General features: G+C 44.4%; 1 protein-coding gene across 1 annotated transcript; it reads right to left on the reverse strand.

Moving 5' to 3' along the window:
* Positions 1–14,295: 14,295 nt before the first annotated feature.
* TRIL (TLR4 interactor with leucine rich repeats) lies at positions 14,296–19,478 on the reverse strand. Its single transcript, XM_050783191.1, has one exon. The coding sequence runs from the start codon at positions 19,004–19,006 to the stop codon at positions 16,571–16,573; it is 2,436 nt and encodes an 811-aa protein (XP_050639148.1). The 5' UTR covers positions 19,007–19,478; the 3' UTR covers positions 14,296–16,570.
* Between the last annotated feature and the right edge of the window lie 1,959 nt (positions 19,479–21,437).

Raw genomic sequence — 21,437 nt, forward strand, 5'->3', positions numbered from 1 at the left:
AAACTTCCTATTGAGACCAACCAAAGCAAAAAAAGGGAATGTACTGGGAAGACCTAAGGGCAGGCAATGGAGTGCAGCTGGGTCTCACGAGCATTCTAGAAGCAGGATGTGACAGTCACCAGAACCAAAGCAGTGACTTGCCCATGTCTGGACCATCTCTGTTCTCTGTTTCTCTCGACACTTGTTTCATTACAAAACCACCTCTCCCTTTCCTGTGCACATGGCACTGTTCACATAGCTAAAAATAATGACCCCAAACTCCAGAGCCCTGCCATCTCCAAACTCCAGCAAACCAATCAACTGGATAACGTTTCAACTTCTGGGAGAAAAATTCTATGGAGCCCAGCTTGGGTCAGGATTTGGCCAGTTCCGTCGGGCCATGTAAACTAAGCATGTTCCAGGCTTAAAGTCCTTCATGTACTTGTGGGGAGAGGGTAGCAGTTTTCCAATAAACAGGCTTGGTCTTAGTGGATACCCTGAAAGACATTTATTACTGGTGGAAAATTACTGCTACTGATTCAGAAAATATTTTTAGGTCCTCTGTCATCTTCACCATATCTCCCCTGGTCATCAGTTCTGTGTTATCTACTTGAATGTTGGGATCCAGATGAGAAAGAAAATAAAGTGAAGGAGGACATTCATGACAAACCATTTTAACTTTAAAATTATCTGGGGATAGACCATAGAGTCTGCAGATATAACCAGACTGCCTGAATGTTTTCTCCCTTCAAGCACTTAAAATTTATGTCGGACAAGAAATGTCAGCTAATTCTGTAAGTTCTACTTATGGCATGGGGGAGATGCGTGCACAACTCACGGGTGGAAGGCACAAACAGGAGAAGCCATAAACTGTTACACAAAGGAAGAAAGACAGGGTGCAAAGGCCAGGAATGAAAAAGGATCTGATAACAGGAAAGCTGGCTCAAGTTAATGAGACAATGCGCAACTTGACAGTCCTGATGGATGTCCGTGGTTCAGCGCTAGGCAGACTTTCTGAGATGACAACTTCCATTCAAACCTCAGCCCTGGATGGCAACCTGAAACCCAAGGCCATGAGCAGCGAGCGTGTGTGAGCCCAGCATGGATTAGTGCGGTGGCCTTGGGAGGCCATTCCAGACGGCTGCTTCCTCCCTGTGTACCGTTACCCAGATGGCAGGGGTGCTCTGGGAGCTACAACAATACTAAGTAATTAAGACAAAATGATCTTGGCTATGTATAAGGCATATTCTTTTATGACAAGAACAAAGGGTTAGTTGATGAACTAATTTTTGGTGGGGAAAACTGCAGCATCTATTATTAAATGAATGCTTTGGATTTTTGTTTGTTTGTTTTTCAATAACCCCATTATAATTTCAGTTCAGATACTCCAAAGCTCATGTTTCCTAATTTATTATTGCTTGCTACAGTCCTCAGGGATACAGTAATTGAATTTTACTGGCATGATTACCATATCCATCAACAAGCAAGTCTTCCTGAAATAAATCAGTCAATGCCTGTTGGTTGGCCCACTTTGCTCCACAGGAGAGGTGCCCAGAGCAGAATCCGGTCTCTGCAGAGAAAGGTGTAGTGTTTCTCTGGCCAGTGCAACAGGCTACTGCCTGTCAGCCAGGTGCAAATGAGGCTGTGTGTGGCCAGCTCTGAACATCTGTGGAAGCAATAGGAGCACAAGAATATCTGAAGAAGAGGAAAGAAATATATATTTGAAGAAGAGAAAAGAAAAATACCCCTCCAAAGGGATTGTCCCCCAAATGACCAGATTCTAATTCTATTGCAGTCAAAAATAGATGAGCTTCTGGAAGATGGGGATCTGCATACTTGGTTGAGATCCAGGAAATTCCACAATGAGATGTTAAAAATTCCATCTTAAAAAAAAAAAAAAAAAACAGATGGACAGCCTACATCCTCTCCTTCTTACATCCCAAACAGGAAAACAAAAATCATAATTTTAGATGCATTTTAGGGCTGCACAGGCACAGAGAGATCATCTAAATCCAGACTCCTCATTTTACATGAAAGACTCAACAGGGTCAAATGAATTCTTATCTCAATGTGATATTTAAGATTTTTTAAAAAGCAATCTGCGTCCTTCAAAAATTGACACCCAAATACAAAGTGCATAGGATTGGGCTGTTGCTCGCCTCCTCTGAGCCCCCGGGGCAAGCCACTAAACGCTGAGCCTTGTGGCTTCATCTGGAAATGGAAATAGGCATATTGTTGGCTTCTGTGAGAACTGAGATTAGACATACAAGGGTCTAACAAAGCTCCCAGCACCCAGTCTTGGCTGAATTTCATTCTACTTTGATATTTGTTAAGGAAATAGGAAATTTATTTTTAAAACATGGTACTATTAGGAAGTCAAGTGACTGAGAAGACCAGACAAGCAGTACCCCTCCATATTTGAGAACCAGGGGAGAAGGCAGGCCTCTTAGGTGAGCACCTTCAGATTTCTAGAGGCATAAGGCCAAGGATTTCAAGTAATTTTGCCTGGGCAGCTAAAATTCACATGCCACTGGGAGTCTGCAAAAAGCTTTGGAGCCTTAAGCACTCTTTGACCCGTACATCATATTTCAACTCAGATACCTTCAGGGTCCTCTGACAGAAGGTGACTGTTCTGATGAACGAGCAGGAGGTCTACGCTCCATCCCCCAGGCTTCGTGTTTCCACATCCAGATCCTTTATCAGAAAAGATCGACTGTTCCACCATTTCCTCTGCTGTTTTCTTGCCTCTTCCTTGTTTAACTCATAATGAAGAAAAAGCTCCCAAGTGAATCACCATCAATGGCTTGGATGCTGCTATGGGTTAAATTGTGTCTCCCCTATAATGTCTATGTTGAAGTCTTAGCCCTCAGTAGCTCAGAGTGTGGTCTTATTTGGAAATAGGGTTGTTACAGGTATAATTCGTTAAGGCAAGGTCATATTGGAATAAGGTGGGCCCCTAATCTAATGTGACTGGTGTCCTTATAAAGAGGGGAAATTTATGCACAGACAGTCCCACCAGGAAGACACCAAATGAAGACGAAGGCAGAGATCAGGGTGATGTGCCCACAAGCCAATGAACACCCAAGAATGCCAGCAAAACACAGAAAGCCAGGCCAGAGGCATGGGACAGTGGAACAGATTTCTAACTCCAAGCCAGAAAGCAATCAGCACCATCCTGGGGTGAGGGGAGGACACAGCACCAGCAGTATCCAGGGTCACATCCCTCACTCTGGCCTCCTCTAATCATATGGCAATCCGGCAATCTTAGCCTGAGAGATGGTAACACAGATTGTCTATTTTTTGCAGCCTTACTCGGCTCCCTTATAAGGAAAAACTATGCCCCTTGAAGTCTTGCAGACTGAGGAGCTATTGTGAATCTGATCTTTTAGAGGAGAGCCTAATGCCATTTTCCCTTTTCAGTAAAAACAGAAAAAAGTTAAAAGAGGAAGGAAGATGTAAGAACCAACTACTCTGTCTTTCTCTCTCTCGCTCTCTCTCTCTCTCTCACACACACACACACACACACACACACAAACACCACACACCTATATACATAAATTCTTTTCCACTGGACTGTGCCTCCTTTTCCGGCTATGTATGCACAAGAATAGAGATATTGGTGCCTGTCCCCTGGAGTAATGATGATAAATATGTCAAGGTCAGCAGCTTCATCAGCCATTGAGACAGCTCACTCTGGCAACTGCAGATAATCATTCACCTGGTGGGACCAGTTGCCTATACCTTAATTCATGCCTCACAGTGTTGCTGAAATGTTCCTTATCTCACAAAAACACTTGTCTTATGTCTTTCTGGTGCAGAAAGAAATTCATAAATTATTGCTATGCCTTGGATTTTTTTTGTTTTTTGTCTCCGTCATGATTTTGTGGGGGAAGAAGTTACTCAAGAATGGGGACGAGGTGAAAAATAAGTCATCAGTGTGCACGCAACAATATCCTGTTCCATATCCTATAAAGCAAAAATTCAGACTCAGTAGATCCAAAAGATCTTTGATGAAAAATTTCTGCTACCATCACTCCCTTTCTAATAGGCCTGATGCTTTACCAAGGCTTTAAAAATTTGACTGGCATTTATTGAGAACCTACTTTGTGAAATGCACTATTCTAGGTGATGGGACATAAATAAGACATAATCCCAGATTTATTATATGCAATATGAAATCTACAAAGAGTGTGCTGAGGGGAGAAATCTGTACTAAATTATCCAAATGCTCATTTTTAAAAACTATATTTCTACATTAAAGACAGAAAAAGTATTGTGCTTCCAGTCGAATGTACCATCTTACAGTATCTGTCAATTTTTAACCATGACTATATAAATGTATATTTGGGTGAAATTACAGCTAGTAAGTGACTTGCCCCACACACAAATGAATATCACTTTTTATGAACAGTGTCTGGCACGTGTGTCTCAGTGGGAAAGGACTGAACAGCTGCCTTGCAGCACTCATCAATAAGCAGGTATCCAGGAATTCTATTCAAAGCCAGCCAGGCCCTGTGCAGACACAAAGAGAAATACAAGATAGAATTATTGTCCTTAGGGAGCTCACAAACCAGTGGAAAGAACTAACCCTACATGTCAAGACAGAGTGAAGTATTTATGGCTGCAAGATGAACTGCACGTCCTTCATTAAATATTTAAGTATAAATAATGTAACACTGGATAGCGCCCCATACATGTGTTACATAAATTAAGAGAAATAGGTGGGAAAAAAAGGCCAAATTGGTTAGAGCTAAAGCATGGGTTTTAGCATTACATGGGAGGGGGAAAATCTTCACCATGCACCCTAAGAGCAATCCCTCGATTTTATCACTCATCATGTGTACACATGAGGTGACAAAAGTTATCAGGATTGACAGCAAGGACTCTGGAGCCAGCCAGTGTCACTTCAAATCCAGCTCCGACAGCTCCCCACTCAGGCACCTCCATCAAGACACATAACTTCTCTGTGCCTCAGTCTCCTCCTCTCTCATCTGAGAAAGCGACAGTACCTACCTCAGATGATAGATATTATGAGGACTGAATGAATTAGTGTAGGAATAGCTCTTAAAATCATGCCTGACACAAAATACATGCTTATAAAGGTCTGCTAAATTACATAAACAAAATACCTTATGCCTCAAAGTAGTTTATGTTTCATGAGTCTTACATAAATTAAATAATACATGTGTATGTGTGTATGTATATATGTATGTGTGTGTATGTGTGTGTGTGTGCTCTTAAAAAAAGAACAGGATAACAGCGATGTTCAGGGAACAAGAGAGGTAACTGAACTGCCCGCCAGTGAGCTGGATGGAACAGAGCTATATGTCTCCTCTTTCATAAGCAAATAGGAGAAATATGGCTGAATTCTTTTTCTCGGCAAGGAACATCCCTGAGAAAGAGAATGTACCCTGAAGGTAGACTTATAGACGGCCCCTTTTAAGGCGTCTCAGCCAAAGGGATGAAATAAGCCCCAGTCTCCTATAGTGCCCCCAGGCTTATTAAGTGGAGGAAAATTCCCACCTAATAAATTTTTGGTCAGACAGGTTATCTGCTCTCAAACCCTGTTTCCTGATAAGATGTTATCAATGACAATGCATGTGGAAACTTCATTACCAATTTTAATTTCACCTCATCTGATGGTCCTGTGATCTCACCCTGCCTCCATTTGCTTTGTGATATTTTATTACCTTGTGAAGTATGTGATCTCTGTGACCTACACCCTATTCGTGCACTCCCTCCCCTTTTGAAAATCACTAATAAAAACTTGCTGGTTTTACGACTCGGGGAACATCACCGATCCTGCCGACATGTGATGTCTCCCCCGGACACCCAGCTTTAAATTTCTCTCTCTTGTGCTCTTTCCCTTTATTTCTCAACCCAGCTGAGATACTTAGGAAATAGAAAAGAACCCACGTTAAACATCGGGAGCAGGTTCTCCCGATACATTATAAAAGGAGTCTCATATTAATTTTATTTGGAAAGGGTTTCCCCCCATGTTTTACATAATGTTGAGGACAGAGAAGAGCTAAGTATAAAGAAAATATACTTCTGGGTGCTAATTTGTATATATTAGCCTAAACTATTACACAAATTTAAGAATACCTGTCCATGTGTACAAAGTCTCAAACAACATAGCCTGTCAAATCAAAAAAACTTACTTTTTTACTAGACATAAATGCTGACAAAAAAGAAACAATTTTTAAAGGTTATGGACATGCTATTTGACAAACAAATCTGTATGTGACAGAATAAAATTGGTAACTCTTTACCAAGGCTGATAAGAGAGAAGATACAAATTTCCAGTATCAGGAATGGAAGTGGGGGACATTACTATAGATTCTACTAATATTAAAAATAAGAAGAAGAAAATATTCCAACAAGCTTTATGCTAATAAATCTGATAGCTTAGATGAGATGAACAAATTCTTTGAAAGCCACATATTACTAAAGTTCATCCAAGAATATTAGATAATCTGAAGAGTCCTAAATCCATTAAATATATTTAATTCATAAGGGGAAAAAAACTTTCTACAAAGAAAACTTCAAGCAAAGAAGCCTTCACTGGCAAATCTACCAGCATTTAGGAAAGAAAGAATACCAGTTCTATAGAAGCTCTTCCAGAAAGTAGAAAGGCAAGAAACAGTTCTCAACTTACTTTGTGAGGCCAGCATTACTCTGAAACAAAAACCAAAAACAAACATTACAAAAAAAAAAAAAAGAAAACTGGAGACAAACCCATTATGAACATAAACGCAGAAATCCTTAATAAAATGTGAAGAATTCAAAACCAGTAGTATACAAAAATGATAATATATAATATTATATATTGTCCCACTTAGTTGCAGGGTTGGTTCAAAACTCAAAAATCAATTAATGTAATTTTCACCATGTCAACAGATTAAAGAGGAAAAATCATACTGTCATTTCAATAATGCAGAAAAAGCAACTGGCAACATTTAACATCCTTTCTCAGCAAATTATAACTTCCTTGATCTGATGAAAGGTGTCATGAAAACATTGAGCTGACATCATACTTAATGTGAAAGATTGAATGCTTTATTCCTAAGATTAGCAGTGAGGCAAGGAAGCCTTCTCTTACTACTGCTATTAAATAGTGTGTTGCTGGTTTTTTGTTTTGTTTTGTTTTGTTTTGTTTTGTTTTGTTTTGTTGTTTTTTGAGAGGGAGACTTGCTCTGCCACCCAGGCCGTAGTGCAATGGTGTGATCTTGGCTCACTGCAATCTCCACCTTCTGAGTTCAAGTGATTCTCCTGCCTCAGCCTCCCGAGTTGTTGCTGTTTTTAAACAGTGCAATAAGGCAAGAAAAATGTATAAAGGGCATACCAATGAGAAGGAAGAAATAAAATTATCTTTATCACAGATAATGTGATTATATGCATGAAATATTAAAAAAACTACAAGAACTAACTTTAATGGTCAATGTATAAAATCCAACTTATTTCTATGGACTAGAAAATGCACAATTGGAAACTGAATTTTTCTAAATGTGCCATGTATACTTTCGATGTTATAACATCAAAAATCATGAAATACTTATAGATCTAACAATATTGATTTAAGATTTGTTGGCTGAACACTTTAAGACATTTATCAGATAAATTACAAAGAACTAAATAAATTGAAAGACGTACTGCATTCACAGATCAAGAGTCAGTTAAGATGTCAATTCTTTCCCAATTTATTTATAGATTGAAGGCAATATACCTCGGTCTAAATGTTTGTGTCTCCTCCCTCCCCAAATTTATACCTTGAAATCCTAACCCCTAAGGTGATGGTATTAGGAGGTAGGGCCTTTGGGAGGTGATTAGGTGATGAGGATAGAGCCCTCATGAATGGGATTAGTACCCTTATAAAAAGAGGCCCCAGAGAGTTCCTTTGGCTTGTCCACCATGTGAGGTTAGAACAAGACCATGGCTGTCTGCTAGGAAGCAGGCCCTCACCAGACATTGAATCTGCCCAAGTCTTGGTCTTGGACTTTCCAGCCCCTAGAACTGTGAGAAATAAAATTCTGTTGTTTGCAAGCTACTCAGATGATGGTAGTTTGTTACAGCAACCTGAATGGACTAAGATACAATCAAAATCACAATCCCACCAGGCATTTTTCTTCAGGTAATAACAAGCCAATTATAAAATGTATATGGAACATCACAAAGCTAATTGGCCAAAATCAACTTTGATAAAGAAGAATAAATTTGGAGAACTTATGCTACCTGATTTCAAGACTGCCTATGTAATCAAGACAATTTGGTACTGGACTGAGAAGAGACATATGAATCAGTGGATCAGAATGGAGTTTCAAGAAATAGACACACATAAACGGCCAACTGATCGTTTTCAACAAAGTTGCAGAGGTCATTCAAAGCAGAAAAAATTGGTTATCTTTTATATATAACAAAATGTACTAGACTATATATTCATATGGAAAAAAATAAAACCAAAACAAAAAACATTAATCTTGCTTGCTTGCTTGATCCATATCTTACACCATAAGGTATGGATCTATTTTTAAAATCAATTTGAACCAGTGAATGAATGAACAATATGGGGTATGTTCATGCAATGGAATACTACTCAAAAAGTCAGACACAAAATGTTACATACTGTATGACTCCATGTATATGCCATTCTAGAAAAGGAAAAACCATAGGGAGAGAAATGAAATCTGAGATCACCAGGGATTGAATTTATAGGGAAGGGAATTGATTAAAAGGAGCACAAATGAACTGTTTGTAGTAATGGAAATGGTCTATATATATATCTTGATTATGGTGGTGGCTAAATGATTGTATGCATTTGTGAAAATGGATGGACCTGTACGTTCAAAAGGGGTACATTTTACTGTATGTAAACTACACCTCAATATACCTTACTTTAGAAAAGAAGAAAATCAAAACAAAGAAAATGGAAAGAGAGGCTATACGATAGCTAATGCAATGCATGATCCTAGACTGCATCAGGAGGCAATAGCTAAAAAGAATGTTATTAGGACAGTTGATAGATTTGAATATGGATTGTGGATTAGATAATGGGATTTTATCAGTGTTAAATTTTCTGATCCTGATAATTGTACTGTGGTTATGTAAGACAATGTCCTAGTCTTCAGAAATACAACTGAAATATTTAGTGGTTAAAAAAAAAAAAACCCTATAATTGTCTGTAGTTTATTCTTAAGTAATTGACAGAGAGAATGAGAAAGGAAACAGGGCAAATATTAACAATTGGGAAAGCTGGCCAAAGGGTATACAGAAGTTTTCTGAAATAATCTTGCAGCTCTTTTGGTAAGTTTAAAATTATGTGTTTTTTAGAAGAACCAAATGAGAAACAGAAAGTAGAAATAATTAGTGATACTAACAAAGAGGAAGAAGAACAGCCTAAGTCAAATTATGTGCAAAGCAAAAACAACAAACAAAAAGCCATGTGTGTGTGTTTTCAGAAGTTAAAACAGAAATAGAAAAAAAAAATTCACCAAATAGTGAGTGTGAAGGCAGTAAATGTACACAAATAAGAGCTTCCAAGAAGCAAACTACGTTCTTCTCAGAGCCAGTCACCCTTTTCCTTGGCAAATAAAAGAATGCCATAGAGTAAGAGAGTGTCAAAGAGCCTTTCCAAATAAAAGGGATACAGGAACTGACACCTTCTGAAGGGTGAGCCTGGGCCAGATGGTGGTAAGGAGATATACTTAGCCCTTCTCATCTATGGAGCCCTTCCTGAGAAATGGGAAGTAGTAAGTGGGTAGAGGGGAGAAAGGACACAAGACTAGCTGCATTTTTAATGTCTGGTAAGCATCCCCAAAGAAGAAATAATAACTGTGCACACGCCTGTAATCCCAGCTACCCGGGAGGCTGAGGCAGGAGAATCGCTTGAACCTGAGAGGCGGAAGTTGCAGTGAGCTGAGATCACACCATTGCACTCCAGCCTGGGTGATAGAGTGAGACTCTGTCTCCAAAAAAAAAAAAAAAAAAAAATTTAATTTTTTGAAAACTGTGCACATGTAGCAAGGGAACAAAACTCATAGGAGCATCACTAGAAAATATCAAACAATCCCAAAGTAGGTGTGGTTACCAATTTAAAAGACAAGATTACTCACAGGCATATTTTAAATTTAAAAAAAAAGGTAATTTATGGCATCTAGAAAAGAGGGCCGGGTGCAATGGCTCACACGTGTAATCCCAGCACTTTGGGAGGCCATGGCAGGCAGGTCACCTGAGGTCAGGAGTTCAAGACCAGCCTGACCAACAGGGTGAAACCCTGTCTCTACTAAAAATACAAAAATTGACTGGGCATGGTGGCGTACGCCTGTAATCCCAGCTACTTGGGAGGCTGAGGCAGGAGAATCGCTTGAACCTGGGAGGCAGAGATTGCAATGAGTGAGATGGCACCACTGCACTCAAGTCTGGGTGACAGAGCAAGACTCTGTCTCAAAAAGAAAAACAAAAAAGAAAAGGAATAGGGGTAAGGGGCACAGGAGAAGAAGCTGGGAGGATAAAAAGTGCAGCTGACCTTCCTGAGTCTCAGATTACGTATTTGTGAATTCATTTTCTCACCAAAATGTGTTTGTGACCCTAGAATCAACACTCCACAGCACTGTCACAGACATTTGCTGACATGCTGAGGGCAGTGAAAAATTTGAGCGCCGTTCAGCTTCCCAGCTGAGGCTGAACAAGGTGATGTCCTGCCTTTTTGTTTCAGTTCTCGTGCTGTTAACAAGAGTCCTTTTCCTAGTCTATTTAATGCCGTGTTTTCCCCATTTTTGTGCTTTTTGCTGGTGACTTTGCTGTTTAAACGGTTCCCCAAGCATAGTGCCAAAGTGCTCTTAGTGTTCCTAAGCGCAGGAAGCTGTCTTATGGAGAAAATATGCATGTTAGATAAGCTCCATTCAGGCATGAGTCACAGTGCTGTTGGCTGAGTTCAATGTTAATGAACCAACTACACACACACACACACACACATATATATATATATAAAAAATATATATATATATATATAGAGAGAGAGAGAGAGAGAGAGACTCACTCTGTAACCCAGGCTGGAGTGCAGTGGCACCATCATACTTTGCTGCAGCCTCAACCTCCCTGGCTCGAACGATTCTCCCACCTCAGCCTCCTGGGTAGCTGGGATTACAAGCATATGCCACCATGAACGGCTAATTTTTTATTTTTTATAGAGATGGGATCTCACTATATTGCCAGGCTGGCCTCAGACTCCTGGGCTCAAGCAATCCTCTTGTCTCAGCCTCCCAAAGTGCTGGGATTATAGGTGTGAGCTACCACATCTAGCCAACAATATATACCACATAAGGTGTCTTTAAATAGAAACACACATAAATGAAGGTTACATATTGATTGATGAAAATGTGACCAGAGGCTTGCAGGAACCCAGCGCTGTATTTCCCCTAGGAGCAATGGTTCAGTATTCACGAATCCAGTGTTTGTGGTGACTTTATAGAACATAACTAACTGTGAATAACAAGAATCAATTGCATTTCAACATGAACTAGAAGGAAACATCCAAATCACAATGGTAGTTGGCTTTGAGGACAAGGTGTGGAGAAGGAAACCAGAGGTATCTGTCAATAGAGACATTTAAGGCTGAAAACAAGCATTACAAAATGTTAACTATTACTGAGTGGTGCTAATACGGGTATTTGTTTTAATTTGTGATTATTTTAATTTCCTAAAGTAACAATCCTTAGAAGGACACAAGAGTTAGGAGAGAATGGAATAAGGGATGGTGGCCACCATTCAAAGTGTGTTTCTACACACTTCAGTATCCATATACTAAGAGCCGACTGTGAAATCAGCTGTGGGGTAAGCATTACTTAACCAAAAAACTGTAATTTGGCAAAGTGAAGCCCGCTACATGGCCACAGCTGGTCTTAATACGCAACAGGGCTGTCTTGTCAGCATTAACTATGGCATAGAGCTAGCATTATAAAGCTTTCATTAGTTTGAAAGAAATTTTGTGGATTTACATAGTTGGAAGATGCTGTTGCTTGAAATACTGGGACACGACAATTTATTTCCCTCTAGCATCTGATACCATTTCACAGCCAAATAAAGCCACTCACGGTTCTGTGTCAATTAGAAATCTCACCGCCTGTAACTTAAAAATCTTTCCAACAGTTGTAATGGAATATTTAGGTACTCTGCCCTAACATAAAGCAAGTACATATCAGGAAACTGTATGTTCTTTCCTAATTATTTCAGTAATTAAAATAGTTAAGCATAATCTCCAAATACCTCAGTCTACCCATGTAAAATGAAAAGAATACTATTTGCCACATGACTGAAAAGGATGAAGTGACTTGAAATCCCCAGGAAAAAAGTATTTGTGCATGCAAAATACTGTTTTAAGTAAACTAAGTAAAGGGACACTTGAAGATACTATCTATAAGTTAATGGGAAGGCAAATTCCCAAGGCAATCCTAAGCAAAAAGAACAAAGTTGGAGGCATCACGTTACCCAACTTTGCACTATACAAGGCTACAGTAACCAAAACAGCATGGCACTGGTACAAAAATGGGCACATAGACTAATGGAATAGAATAGAGAGCCAAGAAATAAGGCTGCACATCTACAACTATCTGATCTTTGACAAAGCTGACAAAACAAGCAAGGGGGAAAAGACTCCCTATTCAATAAATGGTGCTGGGATAACTGGCTAGCCATATGCAGAAGATTGAAACTGGACCCCTTCCTTACGCCACACATAAAAATCTACTCAAGATGGATAAAAGACTGAGATGTAAAACTCAAAACTATAAAATGCTGGAAGATAACCTAAGCGATACCATCCCATACATGGGAATGGGCAAAGATTTCATGACAAAGACACCAAAAGCAACGGCAACAAAAGCAAAAATTGACAAGTGGGATCTAATTAAACTTAAGAGCTGCTGTACAGCAAAAGAAACTATCAACAGAGTCAACAACCTACAGAATGGGAGAAAATATTTGCAAAATGTGCATCTTACAAAGGTTTAATATCCAGCATCTGTAAGGAACTTAAATTTATAAGAGAAAAACAACCCCATTAAAAAGTGGGCAAAAGACACGCACAGACACTTCTCAAAAGAAATACAGGAATGTTTCAATTAACTAGAAAAAGAGGAGGAGAAGGATTGCCATAATTCCATTATCTGAATTCTCTGGCTGGTTATGGCTTAAGCAGAAATGCCTGTCCCTGAAATTCCTTAATCATACAATTTGTTGCCCTGTGTAAAGAATACTACTACTACCACTGCTACATCTCATATTTATTGAACATCTGTGGTGTAACTGGCGTTGTTGAATGCTACTTACCCATTTATGCCTCACAATAGCACTATGCAATCAGGATTCTTAGGCTGCCCATTTTAACTGATGAGGAAGCTGAAGTAGAGATCAGGTAAAAAGAATGAATGCAACCCTCTAATGACTAAGTGACTTCATCACTTCCTTAGCATCATTCCAGATTTTCATGATGCTATACTGAGGATGGTGACGATATTGATACTAGGCAATGGTCTGGAATTGGGAATAAACTTCTACCACTAGTATGCTTCATCACCATTTACCTTCCAGTCTTACAAGAACAGGAGGGAGTGGTTAAACACAAATACCAGGCAATCCAGTGTCTCTTTTAATGGTTTAATATACGTTGCTGTACTTCTGGTGAAAATCAGGTGTGTGACAATTTAGCAAGGTGTTCTGATCACATGCTAATTATTTATTACCTGGTAGCACCGCAAAATCCCCTGCATTATGGAAACAGTAATCCCATTGGTTGACCTGAAGGTCCTACAACATTGCAGACTAGCCAGTGGCTCTTTCATTGAATACTCCTAACTCATAACAAGTTTATTCTTTTTTCCTTAGGAATGTTATCTTTTCATAAGCTGTGTAGTGGCAAAAATCAAAAATGACTTCCAGTTCAAGATAATTCCTTCATATTTTTGACCATGAGAGCCAAAGGGCTAGTCAAGCCTTTTTTCATCAGTTTCAGAAACTTTTCATCAGTTTCCTTTAAACAGGCAATGCCTGCCGAGACCCGATCATCTGCACCTTAATGTCACTGGTTTCCAACAGCACTTTCATACTGTGGCTGACCATCTGCTTTTAGAGCCATTTCATTGTTCCTTTGCGCATAACATCACACATCTGTTTCTTAAAAATAAAGTCCATATTCACTATGAAAATGGAAATAAAAAACATTAAAAAGGACAGAAAGACGTCAAGCTTATGTTTCATTTCCGTAAGTGGAAACTGCATTGTATCATTGTGAAAGTGTATAAAATATTTGGAAACTCCAACAAATTATCTCTATTAGTAAGTGGGTTTATTGACATAACTGAACATAACAATGTATAACATTTATTCATTTCCCACTGAAAGACTTCCCAGTGAAACTAAAGTAGAACACAGATCCAGGCATTAGGCATTTTCAGTGATGTTCTATGGCTGAAAAGGTGGGTGGTGAGGAGAACCAGAGGCCTTGTCCATACTTGCAATGGGACTCAATATTACCCTGCTGGGCAAAAGAAATAGCTAAGAGATGCAATAGTGCTATGACTGAAAAAAGCCAGGAGCACAAAAGGTGCCAGACAGCTCACTGGTTGAAAATAAGAGCAAACAACACTACCGCTCCCATGTACCAGTATGCTCTGAATCTAAAATAAGCCCTGGCAGCAAACTAAGAATGACAGTCTATTTCCTGTGGTTTATTAAGTTTTTGCCCCGCAGACAAGACTGCCAGAAAAGCAGCTGTAGTTTCAGTGGTCTGGACATTTACTCATCTGAACATAAACAACGATCAGCTCATTCAGATGGCTGGTTCCCTACTCAGCTGTTGAGAAGAGGGCAGGCATGGGTCAATCTAGGTCAAACATAAAAGGAGTGAACTGGGGTGAAAGACCAGGGGCTGTGATGGATTCCCTGAGTCACCAGGACCCTCAGCGGCTTAAGGCCCTAAACAGAAGATTCCACTGTCAGCCTTAGCACCATTGCAGTGACCTCCATGGTACTCCACTGCCAATAAATCCATAACCACTGTGAACATAACCACAGTGTATATTCTCTTAGTGACTGCATTTTTAGACCATACATAAAATTATTAATGTAAACCAAACCACTACACTTAGTGATAAACATGTACTTCATAAATAGCAGGGAATGAAAGTATCCCAAATAGTTGGAAACAACTGAACAAATAAAGGCTCCTACCCCTAAGTTTAAAACAAAAACATTTAAAAGAAATACTGCAACTATTAACTAAAAGATAAGATTTAATAACACAGTAAGACACTGAGTTGGGGAGGAATTAATTGCAAAATATATCATTAATTCACAGTGAGGTTTAAGTACTCATAACAATCTTCTGGTGTTAGTAGAAAAGATACCCACTGGTGTATTTTTTTTTACATTTTTTTTCTATAATTTCTTCCCCTCTACTATTTCATACGAGGACACTAATGTGGTCAAACATTAAACTATCAATTGACAATCACCCTTTGCTTCCCTATTAGGAAATCACCTTCATTGCTTAACTGCAACTCAAGAGAATTAGGGCACAGTCAACCATGTCACTGATAAAAACAGGAGAAGTACCACATCACATTTATTCCAATCTAAACACACTGTCACAGATGTGGTAAGTGAACTGGAACGCTGGTGTTTCCCCAGTGGGTCATCAGCTACATATACATCACATTCTTTTATCAAATCTGGCATTGAAATTTCCTTTTCCATATATAGGTTTAAAAAAATTAAATTAAAAAAGCCACAGGAGCAACCCTGACAGAGAAGTCTTGCATGCAGCCTTCTCCTGAGAAAGTATGTAATCTTAGTTATCCTCGAAGTCAGCAAGCGCTCTTCTACTGTTAATATTAAAAGGAACATAATAGAATGGCCCAGTCCAACTAAAACAGTCCTTGAGTCTATTGGTCAGTTCGTTAAATGTCAAGAGTTTTCACATTTTTGAAAAAAAAAAAAAAAAAAAAAAGCTTCTCTTATTATTTAAACTTTAAGGTATCCTGCATGCTCTATCAGCCAACATAAATGAGTTTCTTGGCTGGTGTGTTAAACTTTACCACCTGTTTACATCCCCCTTTTTGGCAGAGATCACCAAAGCAGTGGAGTCCCTGGCCAAGCCTCCTTTGTAATGGTAATAAGTTCCTTTTTCCTTAAATAGAAACAAAACTTCTCTGTTTGACACTGAGCAAACAAAAAGCATGCACCCAAATATTTCTGGCCATGTTGGGGGCACAAGCACCCCCTTTCTACCCCCAAATCCTGGCTTCTGCATTGCGATGCTACAAAAGCCATTTGCATAGCTGTGTCAAAGCCTCCAAGTGAAGACTCCAACCTCAGCATCCCACCATCCATTTGTCCCCTACTCTGGCTTTGACCACCAAGTACCATCCATTTACTTCTTGAGTATTGGGAATTGGGAGATGGTGCCCGAACTGGCCCTCTGTCCCCACTGGCCTCTCTGGCAAGTGCACAAAAGGGCACTTCCCCTGAGGTGGGCTGGTGGGCTTCAGGGAGAGGCGGCTCCTTAGGGCCAATGAGATGGTCTCTACATGCCCTGGACCTAGTCGGCAAATCGCTGCAGGAGATGGTCCTCCCGTCTCAGGCTGCCGCCCGCACCGCCGCCCGCACTGTCCATGAAGCGGTCGCAGGGGAATTCGATGAGGTCCGCCTCACTGAGCGCGCACACGGTGGTGCGCGGCCGGTGAGACTGGAATCCCGAGAAGTCGGCGGACACGCCGGTGCCCATGGAGCGCAGGGGCCGTCGGGTGGAGTACATGTGGCGAACGTGGACCGGGGCTCCACCCTTCCGCCTGGCCCGCAGCTTCCTCCGCAGCCAGCGAGACGCCCAGGCCGCCAAGGCCAGGAGCACCAGCAGCGCGTTGACCGTCAGCAGGGCCAAGGTCAGCAGCTGGTAGTCGACGCCGCCCCGGCTCCCGGCCTCCGGCAGGGTGACCAGCCCTGCGCAGTGGTCCCGGGGAGCCACAGGACAGACGCGGCCCCCAAGCACGCCCTCCACGCACACCAGGTAGGGGGTGTCCCCGCGCAGCTCGCGCAACGTGGCCGAGTCACTGCGCTCGGGCAGGTAGACGAAGCGGTGGAACTTGGGCTGCTGGCCGAAGCGGTCGAAGAGCAGGCGGAAGCGCGCGCCGCCCAGCGGCCGGGGACTGCGGTGCTCGCGCACGGCCCAGCGCACCGAGGCGCTGTCTGCGCCCACCGCCTCCACCGTCAGGTTGCACAGGATGAACTTGTTGAAGTCGCACGGGTCGGACACCAGCGGCGGCAGCCCGGCCCCCACGTCGGACTGGGCGGCACGCTCCTGGTGTTCCGTGCCCAGGCGTTGCTTCGTCGCGCGCTGCCAGGGGTCGCCAGCGGGCGACGCCGCGGAACCGGGAGAGGCCGTTGGGGTGGGCTCCGCGTGGGCGGGATCTGCCGGAGTCGGACGGCCCCGCTGGGACTTCTCGTGCCGGTCTAGGAACTGTGGAGCCGGGCCCGCGGCGGCAGCGGCGGAGGGGCTGGGCTGCTGGAAGCCTGGGCCCCGCCAACTCAGCCTTAGGGCGCTGCGGTTGCCTACCAACTCCCTGGAGGCTCCATCCCAGGCCACCCCAGCTAGAAATCCCCCCTGCTGCTGGAGCTGCGGCTGCGGCGGCAGCTCCTCCGCGAGACCTGCAGGTGGCGTCATCTCCTCCCCTGCGGCCGTGGGGAGGGGCCGCCGCCTGCGGTCAGCGGTCAGGGAAGCTGAGGGCAAGGGATCCGCGCAGGACCCGTTTTGCAGCTGCTGGTCATCCAGGTAATCCAGGTATTTGCCTCGCAGGGCCGGGGGGTGGCGACACTGCACGAAGACAGTGAGGAGCCGGCCCTGCGAGTGCCAGTCGCCCATCCAGCGCTTCAGGCCTCGCAGCCGGCAGTCGCAGGTCCAGCCGTTGCCGTCTAGATCCAGCCGATAAAGGGCTGGGCTGGCTGCGAAGATGTCGCCGGATAGGGCGCTGAGCGCGTTGTTGCGCAGGCTGAGCTCGCGCAGCCGGCCCAGGTGACCGAAGGTGGCCGGGTGCAGGGCGGACAACTCATTGCCGCTCAGGTCCAGCGCCTCCAGGCTGTGCAGAGGCTCCAGCAGCGCGGTTGGCAGCTGGCTCAGCCGATTACCCTCCAGGCGCAGCTCGCGCAGGGCCTCCAAGCCCCAAAAGGCCTCCGGCGCGAGGTGCCTGAGCTGGTTGCCCCTGAGCGAGAGCAGGCCCAGACGTGGCAGGTGCTGGAAGACGCGCGGCCCGAGGTGCTGCAGGCTGTTGGCCGAGAGAATGAGGGTGGAGAGGGAGCGCAGCGGTGCGAAGGTGGCCGCGTGGCGCAGGGAGGGCTGTAGCTCGTTGGCAGAGAGGTTGAGGAAGCGCAGCTTGCCTAACTGGGCGAAGGCGTTCTTGCCCAGAAAGCGGATCCGGTTGGACTCTAGATGTAGGTAGAGCAGGTTGCTCAAGGGGGCGAAGACTGCGTCCGGCAGCTCCCCCAGGGCGTTCCCGTCCAGCCGCAGCTTGACCAGACTCTCCAGGCCCTCGAAGGAGCCGCGGCTTAGGCGGCCGATCTCGTTCCCGTTGGCGTAGAGGATGCGCAGCTTGCGCAGCGGGGCCAGCGTGCCCGGGGCAAGCGCCTGTAAGAGGTTGTTCCCCAGGTACAGCTCTTCCAGCCGCGAGAGCTTCTCGAAGGTCTTGGGGTGCAGAGAGCGGATCTGGTTGTACTGCAGGTCCAGCCGTCTGAGCTGCCCCAGACGGTGGAAGTCGAAGGCCGTGATGTTGGTTATGAAGTTGCCGCCGAGACTGTAGGTGAGCACGTCGTGGGGACTCGGCAGCGAGCTGGTCTTGGGCACGACGCGGAGCCCCCTGTTGGTGCACAGGAGATGCTGGGGGTGCTGGCAGTCGCAGCGCTCCGGGCACACGGGCTTGGCCCGCGGCGGGAGCGCGAGGCAGCTGCACACCACGAGCAGGAAGCGCACGGCGCGGGCAGCCTCCATCGCCGCCCGCCCTGCGTGCTGCGGCCGGATCGTCCTCTTGGCCCGCCGGCTCTGTGTCTCCTCTGCATTCCCCTTGGCCTGACCAGAGTCGCTAAATGGCCTCTTTCGGACTTCGCAGCGCCGTCCAGCCCCTCCTCCGTCCTTTGTCCGGCGGCCGGCCCGGGTCTCTGCAGGCGGGCTTCGCCCGGCCAAGTCAGGCGGCGCGGGGCGCTCTGCAGACCCCGGGTGCTACTTGTTGCATTTCTGTGGAAAACTGTTTCTCCGGGTGCGCGTCGGGGGGCGGGGGGAGGGAGCAAGACCCGGCGCTTTTTGTTTGCAGCTGAGTCCGGAGAGTTGGATTCCCTGGTGCGGATTCTCCTAGCCGAGTGGATTCCCCAGCTGCAGGCGGGAGCCGTTCCAAGAGCTTCTCGGGGCGCGGCTTGGCAGCAGAGCCCCGGCGGCTCGGCCCCCGCAGACGGCACCTTCTCGTTCGCGGTCCCGGACGCGGAGCGCGGCCCCGGTGCAACAGCTCGGGGAGCACGCGGGCTGCGTCTGGAAGGGACCCAAGTCGGCGAGCGGAGAGCAAACCGGGCGGAAATTCGTTCTTCCCACACTCTGCCCGCGGGGACGCTGGCGGAGAAAGAGGAGACGGCGGAGGGAGGACAGACCCCGGCAGGGGGAGGAGGAAACGCTAAGTGGCTCCGCGTCTGGTCAGCCCGAGCCCGGGATGCCAAGTGAGAAAAGTAGGGATTAAAAACAGCTGTACCGGTCGGACATGCTAGGCCGGGGGCGGGGGAGGATTACCGGGCTAGCAAACGGGATTTGCAGACAGAGACCTTTTTATTTTAGACGAGTAGACCAGCCGCTTCTGAGCGGTGGGAGTGCGGCTGGCCTTCCTCGTTTTTGTCACTTGCTCTTCCAGGTGCCACCCTGCGGGAAGTTTGAGCAGCACGGAGTCTGCCAGCATTCTACAGGAAGTTTGGGGGAGCGCAAGGTTGCCTGCAAAAGGCCATCAGAAGAGGGTAGGTGAACCCAGTCTGACGGTTGCTGCTTGGGTTTTGACGTGGACTAGTAGCTGAGGAGAGGCACCACCCCTTTTTAGGTGTCTGAAGGGAGCGTTTACTCCATCCTGCTGTGGGCTAGAACATGAAGAAATAACAGAACTGGTTCTGCCAACATGAAAATGTCAGCCACATTTTGGTGATTCAGTCCCATTAACTCTCCTACAGTAATAGAGCCCCTGGAGTAGGCTCTGCTCATGTGCACACACTTAATAACCTTCACAGATCCTAAAGTAAACACTCCTTGCAGGGCCCTCCTGCTTTATGCCTGGACTTGCAGTGATCTTCAAAGTCTTTAGGCCCAAAAATGTTTAGGCCTGGCTCAGTTGGGGAAGCATTATTATTTATTATCTATAGGGAATGGAGCATTTAATCAATGGCTCCTTTGGGGTCAGCCCCTGCTGAGAATGAGAATACACAAGGAGGAGTTGTTAATTATTGATTATTGTTTGTTTATGTAAACCGTCTTGCTAAAAAATAAGGGCCCTGCCCCCATCCAAGGTGTTGAGAAAACGTAAGTTTTGAGAACATACTTTGCAACAATGTGGAAAATTAAAGGAAAGATACAGATCCTCACCTCAAGAGAAAGACAATCTAGTCGGAAGGGCAGTGCATTGAAAGGTTAGATAATAATGTAAGGCAGTAATACAGAACACTGCAAAAACGAAAATGATTTTTTTTTTTGAGAAGGGATCTCACTCTGTTGCCCAGGCTGGAGTGCAGTGGCGTAATCTCCGTTCAATGCAGCCTTGACCTCCAGAGCTCAAGTGATCTGCCCATCTCAGCTTCCCAAGAAGCTGGCACTAACGCCCTTGTCGCAATGTCCAGCTAATTTTTGTATTTTTTATAGAGGGAGTTTTGCCATGTTGCCAGGCTGGTATCGAACTCCTCCTGGTCTCAAGCGATCCTCCCACCTTGGCCTCCCAAAGTGCTAGGATTACAGGTATGAGCCACCGCACAGGGTGACAAATAATTTTTAATAATTCCATGTTTCACAGTAATTGCCTCATTTAGCAATTAATATAGGCAAGTGATAGAGGCAAGTTCTGAATTTAGAGAAAGATGAGATCGTTCATGGGTGAACAGGGACCTTGGCTTTGCAGGGAGGTGAGTCAATGATAATTCCAGGAGATGAGCACTGAGGGGTAGAACTGTGATAGTCCTGAGGAGCAGCGCCTGGCCTGAGAGTATGAGGAAGGCATCTAGAAGAGGGGAAACCTGTGCTGAGTTTGAGGGGTGAGTGATGTTACCTAGAGGAGGGTGAACAGGCACTCAAGGAGGAGAAGCCTGGGGACACATGCAAGGAGGGATTTAGAAACCTCCACATCTTCTGTCTACATATTTAGAGTGAGCTTTATTATTCTTTAACAGTATCATACACCCTAGCTTAT

This window comes from Macaca thibetana, chromosome 3 (assembly GCF_024542745.1).
Source record: "Macaca thibetana thibetana isolate TM-01 chromosome 3, ASM2454274v1, whole genome shotgun sequence".
NCBI lineage: Eukaryota > Metazoa > Chordata > Mammalia > Primates > Cercopithecidae > Macaca > Macaca thibetana.

What these genes read in the sequence shown, in the direction of transcription:
- TRIL (XM_050783191.1), bottom strand. Translation starts at nt 19,006, where the DNA reads ATGGAGGCTGCCCGCGCCGTGCGCTTCCTGCTCGTGGTGTGCAGCTGC.